This window comes from Ochotona curzoniae, unplaced genomic scaffold (assembly GCF_017591425.1).
Source record: "Ochotona curzoniae isolate NIBS_2020 unplaced genomic scaffold, NIBS_Ocur_1.0 patch423, whole genome shotgun sequence".
In the NCBI taxonomy this organism is placed as follows: domain Eukaryota; kingdom Metazoa; phylum Chordata; class Mammalia; order Lagomorpha; family Ochotonidae; genus Ochotona; species Ochotona curzoniae.
In genome coordinates, this window is record NW_024466999.1 from 237,374 (window position 1) to 253,205 (window position 15,832).

Here is a 15,832-nt window from a genome sequence, read left to right on the forward strand (position 1 = left end):
TCCAGCTCCCTGCTTCTTGCCTGTGGCCTGGGAAAGCAGTTGAGAACAGCCCAAAAGCTTGGGACCCTGCACCCATGTGGGAAACACAGAAGAGGCTCCTGGCTTCAGATCAGCACAACTCCGGCTGTTGCAGCTGTTTGGGGAGTGAATCATCGGACGGAAAATCTTCCTCTATGTCTCTCCTCTCTGTATATCTGATTTCCCAATAAAAATAAAATAAAATCTTAAAAAAACTAGTTGAGGGCCTGGAGGCATGGCCTAGTGGCTAAAGTCCTTGCCTTGAACGTGCCAGGATCCCATATGGGCGCCGGTTCTAATCCCAGCAGCTCCACTTTCCATCCAGCTTCCTGCCTGTGGCCTGGGAAAGCAGTCGAGGATGGCCCAGTGCTTTGGGACCCTGCACCCGCATGGGAAACCCAGAAGTTCCTGGTTCCCAGCTTCGGATTGGCGCAGTACCAGCCATTGAGGTCACTTGGGGAGTGAATCATCGGAAGTAAGATCTTCCTCTCTATCTCTCCTCCTCTCTGTATATCTGACTTTGTAATAAAAATAAATAAGTCTTAAAAAAAAAAGTCCCAACCAGAAATGTGGAAACCCTGAGTTTCCTGCTCCTGGATTCAGGCTGGCCCAGCCAAACCTGTTACATTTGAGGAGCAAACCAATGCTCTTTCTCCCTCTTCTCTTTCAAATAATAAATAAAACAAATACCCTTTTAAAGGGGGATATTTAAAAAAATAATAAATAAGTAAAATAAAAAAACAAGTTGAGGCCTCAACCCAGGTCTCACATGTGGGTGCAGGGACTTACATGTTTGAGCCATCACCTATTGCTTCACAGAATCCACATTAACATGAAGCTAGAATCAGAAATGGAGCCAGAATTATGAATCAAGAGCCTCCAACATATGCTATCCCAACCAGCATTGTAAACAAGGGTCCAATCACCTACCCCCATTTTCCACAAACTTTCTGTTTGAAGTATCCTTATATTGCAGATACAGCACAGGCACAACTGGGTTGATCCAGCTCAGATCATTTCAGAGAAAGTCACACTTCAGTGTATTTAGAACCAATTAGATTGAAGTATAAAACCTGCATTCAAAGAACAGGTACTATCAATACAGAAAATGTTCCACCTACATTAACAGTTACTTATTAGTAATAACATTTGGTACTCATACTTCTAAAAAACACAAAAAATTGTTGTATACATAGCTACCTTTAAAGAATTATCTTTAGAGTCACAAGCCCTAGCTTAGAATTCAGCAATTACAAGAATTTTTAAAGGATTTGTTTCCATTTATTTGGAAGGCAGATAGTGAAATTTTCCACCAGCTGGTTCTCTCCCCAAATGCCCACAACAGCTAAGACTGGGGTCAGGCCAAGGCCACAGCCCAGAACTTGAAATCCAGGTTTCCCAAATGTTTGGCAGGGAGTCTCCCACTGTGCACATTACCAGGAAGCTAGAATTAGAGCTAGGACTCAAACGCTAGCACTCTGATCTGGAACACGAGGATCCTAAGCAGGGTTTTAACCCAAGCCCTGTATGTTTAACACCAACTCCAGAATTCAGCTCTTTTAAGACATTGACTACTTAACTTCAATTGGTGGCTCATTCCTTCCTCTTTTCTTTTAAATCACAGTCCTTTTTTCAGTGAAATGATCTCGACAATACTCCAGTCATTAAAGCTCCCTACCAATCTGTCCTGTACACACCAGGGGCAGAGCAATTATGTATACAAGTAGACCTTATAACATAATTTGTGTGTTTCACACAGTACTACTGGGACAAAGTAACAAGTTGTTCTGTAGCTCATTCTGCTTCTCAGTGTTTCCACTGCGGCTCTCATTCAAAGAGCAGGGCCTTCCTCAGGGTACTCAGACTTCATTCTACTCAAGATCAGTGTTACCTTCTCATGTACTTTACATTCTGTCCCCCAAAAAAGTTTATTTGTTTAAATCAAAGACATTTAAAATTACCTCACGGTAAAATTACTTAACCCACTGCCCTCTGAATTGGCATAACTGAGACTCCAAGATGGGTTATGCTTATCTTCTGGCTTCAAATGCCCTGGAAAGAGGATGACCATTTAGCTTAGTGGTTAAGATGCCTGCTTGGCAGAGCAGAGTACCTGGGTTTGATAACTGGCTGCATCTCCTGACCCCAGCATTCCTGGGAGGCAGTGGCGGTAGCTTAGAGTAGCAGAGTTCCTGCCACCTGCATGGAAGACTTGTAGTAGCTCGAAGCTTCTGGCCTCAGTCTTGAGCTACAATCTGTTGTAGGCATTTGGAGAAGTGCACCAGCAGACCAAGGTTCTCATTATCTGTCCCTCTGCCTCATGCACACAATAATCCTATCATTTTTGTGCCCTGACAGCACAGAGTGACAAATAGAAATCTAAATAACGAATACTTTTAAGTACTAGCATCACAGTCTCCTTCCAGCAGTCTCCTTCCAGCAGCTTTCTATTAAGAAATGTGTTAACATTTCTCAAAGGACTTGCAGGGCACAAGTTATTTCTGGTAGAACACAACCATACAGACCTTGTTCTTTCCATTAAGAAAGAGACCGAGCTACCTGTTTGGAAAATAGAGATCTGAAGAAAGGTAGATTTTTCCTATTCTCTTCCTCTTTTCTATCTGCAGCAGGCGTAACTTAGTCACTTAACGATTCATTCCAATAACATTATCTAATTTTAGCATTTGTAATTTCCACCTCTATTCCTTTTTGCTGCTACACAAATGCAATTAAATCATTTTCATTTGGGGGGGGGGATAACAGATGTGTTTTTTGATAGCCTGAGATTATTTTTACACCCAGATTTCTATTTATGTATGAAAGCCCGAGTAGACCCCAACATGTGTGAGGAACTTATTCCATATTCCCTATGATGACCATTATATTTTATAGCAAAAATTGCAGGCAAAAGTAAATTGGTAACAACTGTTATGCACACATGGGCCATCAACTAGGCTATCTCAAATTAATAAAACACAACTTTCATTCAGGATACCAGCTTCCTCAAGAAAAGGATTCCATCTGTTCATCAAAATCAGTTTATCACAGGCCACAGACTTCTCAGGCCATTTGCGAACAGTCAAAATATACAGTTGAAGGGTTCCTATAAAAAAGCAGCCCCAATTCCCTAGGGTCTTTTCTATGTGCATGTTCAGAATCTTGCTTCCTACTTCACACACCTGCTCAACAACAGTCTTTATTGATATCATCATCATCACCCAAAGGAGGACTGTGGGAATAGATAGGTTAACTCATCCAGTATCACCCAGCTAGGATGCAGCAATGCAAAGATTCAAACACAGAACTCTGACTAGATGGGTAAAACCTGTAGGTCCTCAATCACCTGACAGCCTGCAGCCCTTACACTGAGGAACAGGAAGCCAAATCCTCACTGCCAGAGCTCTGCTACTCAGTTTTTAAGAGAAAGAAATGGAAACAGTAGTTACCTCTCCGTGGTTGCAAAGTTACTTTGAGGAGGGAAAACAGAAACCAGCTCTCCAGCTCCAGGTCAGCAATCTGTTCACTGCATCTTGCTCTTCGGTTCCTGGTCTATGATCATTCTAAAAAAGAAGCACCATTTCATAAAACACTAAATTCACACAAATACACAAATAGTACAAAAAAACGAAACCAGGGGCCAGGTGTGATGGCTCAATCAGCTATTCCTCCACCTCCAAGTGCCAGGATCCAGTATGGGCTCCTGTTTGCATCCTGGCTGCTCAACTTCTCATCCAGATCCCTGTCTGTGGCTTCAAAATACAATGGAGGATGGCCCAAAAACCTAGGGTCTCTATCTGTGTAGGAGAACCAGAAGTTCCTGGTGCCTAGCTTCAGACAGGCTCAGCTTCAGCCACTGTGGCCATTTGGGAAGTGAATCAGCAGAAAATCTTTCTCTCTCTAAATCTGCCTTTTCAAATAAGTAAATAAATAACCCTTAAAACAAACAAACAATAACAACAACAACAAAAACCAGAAGCGGACATTGTAGTGTAGCAAATTAAGCCACTGATTGAGATGCCAGCAGTCCATTATTGGTGGACAAAGTTTGAGACCCAGATATTCCACTTCCTATCCAGATCCCTGATACTGTGCCTAGAAAAACAGCAGAAAATGGCTCAGGTGCTTGAGTTCCTACCACCCACGTTGGAAGATCCAGCTGGAGTTCATGGCTCCTGGTCCTAAGCTGGCCCAGCCCTGGCTGCTAACGTTATTGGAGCAGTGAACCAGTGAATGGAAGATTTCTCCACACATAGTATGGAGCATGCAAGCGTGTGTGTTAAGGATTATCTTATGGGGCCAGCTCAGAGGCATTGCAGGCTAATCCACACGTCCCATATGGGTGGAAGTTCAAGCCCTAGTTGCTCCAGTTCTGATCCAGCTTCCTGCTAACAGCCTGGGAAAACAGCTGAGAATGGCCCAAGGCCCTAGGCTCCTGCATCTACGTAGGAGACCTACAGAAGTTCTTGGCTCCCAGCTTGAGACTAGGCTATTTCTACCTACTAGAGTTTCTGGGGAGTGAACCAGCAGCCGCAAGGTATCTCTACCTCAGACTTCCAATTAAAATGAACGTTTTTTTAAAAAGTGGGTCTTTTTTTTTTTTAAGCTGGATAGGGAGTAGACAGAAGAACAGGCAACCACTTGGAATATCAACACCACAGGTGGCCACTTTACCCATTCTGCTACAGCAATGGACTTTTAAATAAACAAACAAATCTTTTAAAACAGCAATAATGGTTCAACTAGCTAATCCTCTGCTGCCACAGTGGCCACCCCGTATGGGGGCTGATTCCTACCCAGCTTTCTTTTTTTTTTAAAAAAGATTTATTTTTATTATTTTTTATAATATACAGAGAGAAGAGACAGAGAGGAAGATCTTCCGTCCGATGATTCACTCCCCAAGTGAGCGCAACGGCCAACGCTATGCCAGTCCGAAGCCAGGAGCCTCTTCCGGGTCTCCCACGCGGGTGCAGGGTCCCAAAGCTTTGGGCCGTCCTCGGCTGCTTTCCCGGGCCACAAGCAGGGAGCTGGAAGGGAAGCGGGGCTGCCGGGATAGAACCGGCGCCCATATGGGATCCCGGGCGTGCAAGGCGAGGACCTCTAACCACTTGCGCCACCGTGCCGGGCCCGTACCCAGCTTTCTTATGGCCTAGGAAAGCACTGAAGGATGGCCCAAAGCCTTGGCAACCTGTACCCATGTGGGAGACCTGAAAGAGGCTCCTGGCTCCTGCTCAGCTCAGCTCAGCTCCAGCCATTGTGGCCATTTAGGGAATGAACCACAGGAAGGAGGACCTTTCTCTATCTTTCCTTTTTAGTCATGTTTATTTAACAGGTGAAGAAATCACCGAATACATTTAGAGATAGAGTGGGCAGAGAAGGGGAACCGGGGAGACAGTTCTACATCTTGTGTCAACAAGGAGAGTGCCCCTCCCTGCAGCCTGGCTTCCCAGGAGCCTGGGAAGGGGCGGGGCTACCTGATTCACCCTCCAGCCCCTGGTGAGGGGGAGTATAACCTAAAAAGGGGTCACACTGACAGGAACTTTCCTTTCCTTTTCCTTTTAATACCATCACCACAGGGGGCAGCTTCCACTGATCTGTGAAAAATCCCAGAAGCACAGCAATAAAATAGTTTTAAGTCAAATAACAGAATACTGTGTTTAGATGACATTTTTTGTTCCCTAAATGACAAAATGAACCGTCAAGTTTCAAGCAACAGTCAAGTGGAATTTGCCTCTATTGAAAGAAAAATCAAATAAAATGAAAAAGTCTTATGCCCTGAAAATTCTAAGGGTGACCTCAACTGAAAATTAAATGTGTAAAAACACACTGCTACTCAGGAATAGGCTGTATGTCAACAGTCTATATGTGTGTCATACATTTGCGCTCAAATACTAGATCACTGAAAAAAACTGGCAAGGAAGACAAAAAGATATCAACTAGAGACAGTTTACAGATGTTGCTTTAAAAAATCTAACTTTTTGGAACCACAGCTTTCAAAATTCCACATTATTTGTCATTACTGTTTTATATGTGTTCTTTTTCGAAACCTTTAAAACATGGCAAATTTTAGTTGCTTGAAGGAGGATCTAAATTTTGGCAAAACAACCTGAAGTCATCTGGAGCAAGACAGGCAAAAAAAGGTGCACAGAGAGTCAAGGGGGTTCCTGCCTTAACCAAAAAAAAAAAAAAAAGGGGGGGAGGGGGCTGAGCCCATACAGCAGGTGCTGTGGGATGGGATGGGATGTGATGTTGGCAGCACCCCTCAAGCCAAGAACAGTCCCCAGAGGTAAAGTTCTGCTAGCAGGCACCACTGTGCCCTGGACTCCTCCCGGGGCCTTAGCCAGCCACAGGTGGCCTCTGCTCAGGAACTCCCAGGTGAGTGCCCTCACTTCTTAAAACCAAATCCCAAACTGTTTCGAACCTTAATGCATTCAAAGACAATGTTTACTTCTCTCAAATCTAATGTAGCAGGGTGAATGAACCTTTGAGGGGGTAGTTGCAACTAGCTGCTCTTAAGCAGTATTTTCTTAGTGACAAAGCATCTTGTAATCTACACACAGCTGCTATCAAGTCATCCTCAATTTATTTTCTATGGATTTAGTTTGCTAATGCAAATGGTGTGATTCCAGACAAACAGAAATCTCCAAAGAAAGAGGTGGTGTGGAGAAGGTCTCACAGCACATGAGGTATAAAATCAGGAGGATGATGATCACATATAAAACAACCAAATTGAAGAAATAAATTTTCCTATGGAGCATAACACTAACCTGCAAAAGCAAGCTTTACATCTGGCTCAATTACAAACCTACTCTACTTTAATTTTTAATCTGTGTGAAGCACCCACATTTTTTTTTATTTTTTTTTAAAGATTTATTTTTATTATTTTTTATTGGAAAGGCGGATATACAGAGAGGAGAGACAGAGAGGAAGATCTTCCGTCCGATGATTCACTCCCCAAGTGAGCGCAACGGGCCCATACTATGCCGATCCGAAGCCAGGAGCCTCTTCCGGGTCTCCCACGCGGGTGCAGGGTCCCAAAGCTTTGGGCCGTCCTCTACTGCTTTCCCAGGCCACAGGCAGGGAGCTGGAAGGGAAGCGGGGCTGCTGGGAATTAGAACCGGCGCCCATATGGGATTCCCTGCGTGCAAGGCGAGGACTTAACCACTTGCGCCACTGCGCCGGGCCCGAAGCACCCACATTTTAAAGGAAAACTAGGTAGCAAAAAAAACGAATTTGTCCATGGGGACAGACTACTGTGAAGACCTACAGATAGGACAGATAAGACAGGACAGCTCTATTTAGCACCAGGAGATTTTAATTTACTCATAAATTTAACATAGCTTTCCTTCTGTTAAAAAAAAAAAAAGTTAAGCCAGACTTTCTTCTCTCCAAAGCATCCGAGATGATTTACATTAAGTGATGCAAAGTTCTATATTAAGGCACTAGCACATTTAAGGGAAAAGCAAAAAGAAAATTCTAGCAACTCAATCAAGGAAGCTTTTTAATGATGTAAGATGATTTAAGCACAGTAAATAGATGCCAGGCTTAACTTCTTTCCCCGCCTGAGGGAGAAGGTGGAATTTTAACTTTCCTAGTCGACCTGAACTCAAAGAGAAGTGTGAAGGCTATGTATGCGAATGTTTACTTACTGCTGAACTCAGGGCTACAGGAAGTCCGCCACTGAAGAGCAGTTACATTAGGCATAGATATTTATAAACCTTCTGCAGCGAGTGACCCAGGATTCAATTACAACATCAGCCCTCATATTTCAGAGTATGGGTAAATTAACAGTCAAGAATAAATTCATTCTGACCTACTGGCGTTTTAGACCGGGTTGCACAATCCCGGGGCAGAAGTGCCTTCGCCTAGCCCAGAGCATCAGGTACTAGGCTGGCTTCAGGACGTTTTCAAGGCGGGAGACAAACTCAAGGGTCACCCGAACTAACTCAGTCTCGAAATCCACGAGTTTGTCACGTCACTTCAGAGTGAAACTACGTTTCGGTCCCTTTGAGATCTCTGAGCGCACAAAATCAGGCTGCTAGCCCAAACAGGGGCTGGGGGAGTCCAAGCCCGGCTGCAGGGGAAAAAAAAAAAAAAAAAAAGACACGATGTCTAAACTCGCGTCTTCCCCGCCCCACCATAGTGGACTGCTCTGGTCTGGCTGGGCGAGAAGCCCCCGGTGCCGAGTTCGGGGGCGCAGCGGGGCCCGGCGGGGGCGGCGAGCGCGCGTCCCCCCGCCCGCTCAGGCGGCGGCGCCGAGGCGCCAGCAGCTCAGCCAGCCTTGCAGAGGGAGCTCTCGGCAGCTCTGGGGTCCCCCTCTGCTGGCAGCCGCAGCAGCGCCGCCTGCGCCACTCGGCGGAGACGGAGACCAGCGGCGGCCACGAGCGCATGGGGAGCCACTGCCAAGCAGCCGAGCGGCTGGGGACGCGCGCGGGGCGCCAGGGTAGGTTCCGGGGCTCGAGGAAACCTGCAGGACGGGCAGCCCGAGACGCCTCGGCGCGGCCTGACACCCGCATGGCTCCCGGGAAGCCGGCTGGGCGCAGCGACGGCTGCGGCCGGACGCCCGGAGCCAGGCGGGCGCCGAAACCCCGGCGAGGGAGATCGCCGGCTCGGGCTTGGGGCCACCCGCCGCGGGAGGGGAGGAGGAGGGCAGAGGGCGGGCCGCGGCCGGGCGATCGCCCGGGCCAAGAACCGGCCTCGAGGGCAGAGACAAAGGAAGGAAAATGGAGTCGCCGGGGCGCGCGGGGCCTCTGTTGTCGCCGCCGCCCTGAGGCCTAGCGCGCCGCCCAGAGGGAAGCCTAGCGGACGGGTGGGGTAGGAGGGGAGCGGCCGCGCCGCGGCGTCGGCGGCGACGGGCAATGGCGGCGGCCGCGCCGCAGCAGGGACGGTAGAGGGAGACAAACACCCCCCGGCGGCGGCGCTGGCGCCGGGCTGCAGCCAGCGCCGACCGGAGCGGCCCCATCGTGACACCTAGAGGCGGCCCGCGAAACCTCCTCCACCCCGGGCCCCCTTACCTTCGCGCCACACCCCCCGCAGCGCCCGCTCCGCCGCCGCTCCACCGCTCCGGCCACCCGGCGTCCCCGGCCAGCTCCGCGCGCCCGCCCCGGCTCACCGCCGCCGCCGCTGCCGCCAAACAAGCAGCTCCGCGCACGGTTTAATCGCTCCACAGGCTCGGACACAAAATGGCGGCGGCGCGGTGCAGTGCGCCTGCGTCGGCGCTGCCGGGGCCGCGGGTGCTGATAAGGGAAGGGACGGGGAGGGAGGGGGGCCGGCCGGGCGGCGAGTGGAGGGCGGGGGGAGGAAAGGTGAGGGGAGGGGTTGGCGCGGGGCAGCATGGGAGGCGGCCCCGGGCGCCAACTTTCAAAAGCGGGCGCGATGGCGTCACGGGGCGCGCTGCGAGTCGCGTCGTCACGCCGCACGCGCCCTTCCGCGCCCTCGCCCGCTCGCGCGTGGGCTCTGCGAGCGCCCGGGCGCTGGCGGCGCGGCCTGGGTGGGGCTTCCTGGGCGGAGGCCGCCGCCGCTGGGCGGGCCCGGATCCTAGGCTGCTTGACCTGGTTTTTCTGGCCGCTGCCTCCGAGGTCCCTCGCTCTCGTAAAGGGTTGGGGAAGCCTTGCGGGGGGGTGGTGGCTGGAGGAAGCGCGCGCGCGCGGGAACCAAGCCGTGGGGGCCCCCGGCGGCCTCTGGGCCCGGCCCCGCCTAGTCTCCACCCTAGGCGGGCCCGATCCTCCTTCGGAGCTGAGCTCAGCCGCCCGCCAAGGGGGAAGGCCGGCTGAGGCCCGGCGCTCTCCTGAGCTCTCCGGACACACAGTCCAGCGCCCAGGAGCGGCGGCGAAAAGGCTGTCCTTGCCCAGCGGCGTGGGGTGATCTCTCTGCCCTACAGGGAGGGAGAAGGCCAGTTTCTTGGGCGGGGCGGGGGAAGGTGTTCCCCAAGCCGCTTCTGCCTGGAGAGACAGCCAAACACCAGACTCGATGCTTTTTGAACCAGCAGCAGTCTTCTTTTTGCCTTTAAGGACTGTACTTGACGCGATCTAAGTCTGTACTTTCGCGCGTTTCTCCTCTTGGCCGGAGAGCTGTGCTCTGTAGCTGCATTCCTTTCGGCCTCTCCCCGTCCCCAGGAGGCCAGCTGCGCACCCTTACACATCTCGCAGGAAAGTGGACAGGGTTGGCTGCAGAATGTTCCCGTGGCTTCAGGAGGATGCCGTTTGGTGCTACATGGAATATGACTCAAGACTGTATCCCCAACCCCCCTCAGGCAGCGCCTAGGGAGCAGCCCAGTGCTTTTTTTTTTTAATTGGAAAGTCAGAAATATACAGAGAGGAGGAGAGAGGAAGATCTTCCATCCGTTGATGCACTCCCCAAGTGGCCACAACAGCCAGGCCTGAGCTGATCTGAAGCCAGGAGCCCGGAGCTTCTTCCGTGTCTCCCACACGGGTGCAGGGTCCGAAGGCTTTGAACCGTCCTCGACTGCTTTCCCAGCCTACAAGCAGGGAGCTGGATGGAAAATGGGGCCGCTGGGATTAGAACTGGCGTCTGTATGGGATCCTGGTACATACAAGACAAGGACTTTAGCCACTAAGCTACCACACTGGGCCCATGCTGGCCCAGTTTTAACAGATACTTTGTTTCATTCCTGGAAATAATCAAATCTTTTTTTTTATGTAAATAATTAGATTTTTAGAGATTAATTTATTTGAAAGTTAAAGACAGTTTTTCACATGTCTCTGGCAACTTGGGCTGGGCCAGGCAGAAGCCAGGAGCTTCATCTGGGACTCCTACATGTGTGGCAAGGACACATTCACTTGGACCATCTGCTGCTTTTCTCAAGCCATTAACAGCTGATTCAGAAGCGCACCACTGGGCTTCTGATTATATGAATGCCAGCCTACGGCTTCAGCCACCACACCACAATGCTGGTCCCTAAAATCCAGATTTTTAGACATTGCAAATAAAGCAGATGTTTTTGTTTTTTAACTGCCTGAGACAATGAAACTACGCATGTAGCCTGTCAGTTCCTAACCTATGATGAGGAAAGAGTAAATAGGAATTCTAAGACGAAATCTTAACAATATCCCAACATTTAGAGATAGGATAATGGTCTGACTGCTGCCGAAAGATGATAAACTTGGACCACAGTTACGGCTACTGAATTGCCCAACGTGGAAAGCATTGGAGAATGTCTTCAAGTGACCTTGGCTTGATTGATGTGAGTCAGTCAGGGCTGCAGAGCTGTGGAGAAGGGGCTGAGATTGGATAAGAAAGGAAGGAAACAGAGACAACCCAGATGGGGCTCTGGAAAGCAGCCTGAGCGTGAAGCAGAGCAGTTCGGGAATAAGCATAGAAAGATGTGGGGTCAAGGCAGGAGAGATTTTAAAAGTGGGGAGGGGGGCTGAGAGGATGGATGTAAAGCCTTGTGTTTACAATTCCCACATCCCATATCAGGCCTGCATCTGCCTCCTACCACCAGCTTTCTGTGTACAAACCCTGGGAGGCAGTGGCGTGGCTCCCATGCTGGTGTTCCTGCTACTCACACTCAAGACAGGGACTGTTCTAACCTAATCCAGCCCCACCCACACAGGGCATCTGGGGAGTGAACCAGTGCATGTGAGTTCCTGTCAATCAAGTTTTTAAAAATTTTTAATTATACTAAAAGATGAATGGATTCAAGAGCATGTTTACAAACCACTGGGAGTACCTGAAAAAGAAAGCTGAGTGATTCGGGGGAAAGAGGACTTGCTTGACCCAGATCAGCGTGAGACCCATGAATATAAGAAAACAAGTATGATTAACTAGGAGTAAGAACAGGGGTGCCGGGTGTGACACCATTGCCTAATGGCTAAATCCTCGACTTGCACATGCCAGGATCCCGTTGTGGGATCCTGTTCATGTGGGCACTGGTTCATGTCCTGGCTGCTGCGCTTCCCATCCAGCTCCTTGTTTGTGGCCTATGAAAGCAGTCAAGGATGGCCAAAAGCCTTGGACACTTGGCACCCAACTGAGAGACTCTGATGAAGCTCCTGGCTCCTATCCATTGTGACCATCTGGGGAATGAACCAATGATTGAAAATCTTTCACTATAACTGTGACTTCCAAATAAATATATTTTTAAAAAGCCTTATTAAATTTTTTTAAAGATTTTTTTTTTATTGGAAAGGCAGATATACAAAGAGGAGGAAAGACAGAGAGGAAGATCTTCCTTCTGATGGTTCACTCCCCAGTCGGCTGCAACGACTGGAGCTAAACCAATCTGAAGCCAAGAGTTAGAAGCTTCTTCCGGGTCTCCCACATGGATGCAGGGTCCCAAAGCTTTGGGCCATCCTCGACTGCTTTTCTAGGCCACATGCAGGGAGCTAGATGGGAAGTTGGGCTACCGGGATTAAAACCGGCACTCATATGGGTTCCTGGTGCATTCAAAGAACTTTAGCTGCTGTGCTATCATGCTAGACCCTACAAGATCATTTTCAAGGGCCCAAACACTGCAGCCTCGTGGCTAAAGTCCTTGCCTTGCATGCAGCAGGATCTCATATGGCGCTGGTTTGTATCCCTGATGCTCCATTTCCCATCCTGCTCCCTGCTTGTGTGCTGGGAAGGCAGTCAAGGATGGTCCAAAGACTTGGGATCTTGCATCAACATGGGAGACCCAGAAGAAGCTGCAGACTCCTGGCTTCAGATTGGCTCAGCACCGGCCATTGCAGCAGCTTGGGCAGTGAACCAACAGATGGAAAATCTTTCTCTCTCTAAATCTGGCTTTCCAAGAAAAAAAATAAATCTTTAAAAAAAATTTTTTAAAGTCGTAGTGTATAGTGTGGGCAGATATGAGGGACTTAAAGTTAACAGAAAATGGTATTGAAAATGTGCATTTTTTGGGGGGAATACTAAAAAAAAAACTCTGTGGACCACAGTTTTTTTCATGATATGAATTGTGCATATATTTTGATAAGCTTTTACACCAAAATGAGTACATTTAAATTTATTTTTCTGTGAATTTTTGAGGTATCTCCATCTAAGTGGGTTTTTTTTTTTGTTTGATTGATTGATTTTTATTGGAAAGATAGATCAGATTTTTGGAGAGGAGCCAGAGGGAAAGGTCTCCATCCACTGGTTCACTCCCCAGTGGCCACAACGGCTGGACCTGACCTGATCCAAAGTCAGGAGCCAGGAACTTCCTCCAGGTTCCCGTGCGGGTTCTGAGTCCCAAGGGTTTGGGCCATCTTCAGCTGCTTTCCCAGACCACAAGCAGGAAGCTGGATGGGAAGTGGAGCAGCTGCGACATGAATCAATACCCATATAAGATCTCAGCTTGTGCAAAGCAAGGATTTAGCCACTGAGTCATTGCGCCAGGCCCCAAGGTAGTGTCTTTAGAAAGAAAACCTCAGCTATAGTCACAGCAGATGAACTCCAATACATCAGTTAGAAGCTAGGAATGGCATCCATATGACCCCCTTAGTCTGTTTTCTTAAGACAAGGACGGTGCCATGTGCCTCTCACACTAGACAGAGGAAAGCTGAGGATTTAAAGGAACAAAAGGAAGCATATTCTTCTCTTTATAGGAAATCATGATGTGTCCTACTTCATGGAATTCTCTCCGGGGGCCAAAGAATAGAAAGCCAAATGAAAAGGATGGAATGTTTCAGGCTGGAAAGAAACGAGCTGAGAGGGAAGTGTAACACCAGGAGAGTGTGTGTGTGACACTAGGCTGTTAAAAATGGCAGGTTTAGTAGGCCTGGCATGAATGTTCAGTGAGTGAATCTTTGCATGCTTTGGGATCCCATATGGCTGCCCAGCTCCCTGCTTGTGCCCTGGGAAAACAGTAGAGGACAGCCCAAAGTTTTAGACCCTGTATCCACATGGGAGACCCGGAAGAAGCTGCACTGTGGCCACTCTGTAAATTTAAGTTTCTAATAATATGTATTTATTTATTTATTTTAAAGAACAGCAAGTTTGCTTCCTGGAGTTGTAACACAGACAATCCCACCTATAACTGGGGACCAACTAGATGATAAATAAATGGTAGCTTTTTGATCATTATCCCAAGAGGTGGAACAAACTAAAAATATGCCTGCATTTAGTGTTGGCAAGGCAGAAAGGTTACAAGCATACCTCCTCATTTTTAAGGCTGTGAGCAAGAGTTCCTCCTAGGGAACATGCCCTGGGTTTATGGTCCAGAGGAATGTTGAGGGTATTATGAGCAAGAGGTGGTCGGCTTACCCCATGGCAGCAAAGTCATCACATTCAGATCTGGACGACAACCGCACAGGTGTGACCAGAATCCCAGTGGGGTCTCTATCCTGAGAGTGAACGTCTTCCTTGGGAGCTTGCCAGGTGCACCAGAGCTTGTCAGCAAGGCGGAGTGCTGCTTTATTAGCTGGCAAGGGAACCAGTGCCTTCCTGCTGGCCAAAGGATGTGGCTGCCCTAAGGGGGAGTATTCCTGGGACACCAAGATACTAGAAGGTTCTTGATGAACAGTTAATTAGATGAAGAGGTGTTAGTTATATAACTTCGCGTTTCATCTCATCCTCGGGCTGTTGGAATCAGATTGTCCTGGTTTCAGATCTTGTCTCGGCTTCTGATTAGCTGTGTGATCTCAGATGAATTAGTAACAATCCAGCTAGAGATTGCTCCTCCGTAAGATGAGATGATAATTGTTCCTGACACAATGGAAAGGATTAAACCAGAAAATGCAGGGAAAGCCTGTGGGATAGTTCTAGCTCAAGAACAAATATCAACTGTGATGACTATTTTAGTGCTTCCCGTTAGGTGTCTGCACTCCCAACTCTTGCCTTGTGATAGACATGATCTTTTTATTTTATTATTTTATTTTTATCCTTTTAGAATCATGAATAGAGTCAGTAAAGTTCCTGAGGAGATCATCCCCTCAGCAGGAGCTTTTTTTTTTTTTTCCTGGGAAAGGCATATTTTGTGCTGTGATTCTCAGAACATTTGTGTTTCCAAGATCTTCCTTGGCTCCACGTGCTGCCCCATATAAAGATCCCAGTGACTACTGGTGTTCCCCAACACTGTTTGGTAACCTTTTAAGCAAGAGAATAAGCAAAGGGAAAGTGTGTTGATTTTTAAAGTAACAATGGGCAAGAATCTTCCTGCACACTTTTGGGGGAAGGCCTAAGTTACAAATGAACACTCCTGTTGAAAGTATTGGAGATATATGTGTGAAATGTGATTTAGTTGAGTAAACTTTGCCCACCTACTGTGTGCAGTCCCCCAGACCAGGCCCTAGATATCCAAAGATGATTCGAGATGTGTTTTCCTGCCTTTGAATTCAGGATTTTGCTTGTGAAGTTGGTTAAAAACAACCAGACCTCTCCCCACAAAAAAAAAAAAAAAAAGTAAAATGATAATTGGTATAACAGGAAGGAGTGAGCTCACAGATAAAGAAGCAAATCGTTCTCTGAGAGCATACCATCTCAGTTGCCTCTGAAGGGTTAAAAGGGCATTCACGAGGGAGGCACCGGCATGGGAGGTGAAGAGTGTGACCAAGGGCGTATCGTGCACAAGGGTGTTTGGCAGCCAGTCATCCCACACCAGAGACCAGGCTGAGGAGAGATGCAGGACCTCATAGACATTTGGAAAGCTCTCACTGCCGGCCAACATCAACTGCCAAGGCCAGCTATTTTCTCCTAGTATTTTAAAGACTTACAGACCACAGGATTTTTTTTCCTTATTAATATCTGCCTTCTTCAGAGTCATATGGGAGTTTATGAATGTGTGTGTGTTTACACCTCACCTCTCAAATGATTGATCTCAAAAATGTAAAGGACTGAGCCAGCGCCATGGCACGTAGGCTAAGCCACTGCCTGCAGC

The 15,832-nt window shown here is 48.2% G+C and overlaps 1 protein-coding gene across 5 annotated transcripts in view; it reads right to left on the reverse strand.

Annotated features, from left to right (window-relative positions):
- The window catches only part of LOC121167745 (transcriptional repressor CTCF-like), a 50,207-nt gene extending 41,142 nt beyond the window's left edge, over positions 1 to 9,065 (reverse strand). For 2 of the 5 annotated variants that reach the window (XM_040997325.1, XM_040997324.1), the window contains exon 1: positions 949 to 1,330. In XM_040997325.1, coding sequence (XP_040853259.1) covers positions 949 to 954 — 6 coding nt within the window. In that variant the 5' untranslated portion in view covers positions 955 to 1,330. Of the gene's footprint in view, positions 1 to 948; positions 1,331 to 3,464; positions 3,661 to 9,029 lie in introns of those variants that run through there. The other 3 variants (XM_040997323.1, XM_040997322.1, XM_040997328.1) reach the window with 3 other exon arrangements.
- Between the last annotated feature and the right edge of the window lie 6,767 nt (positions 9,066 to 15,832).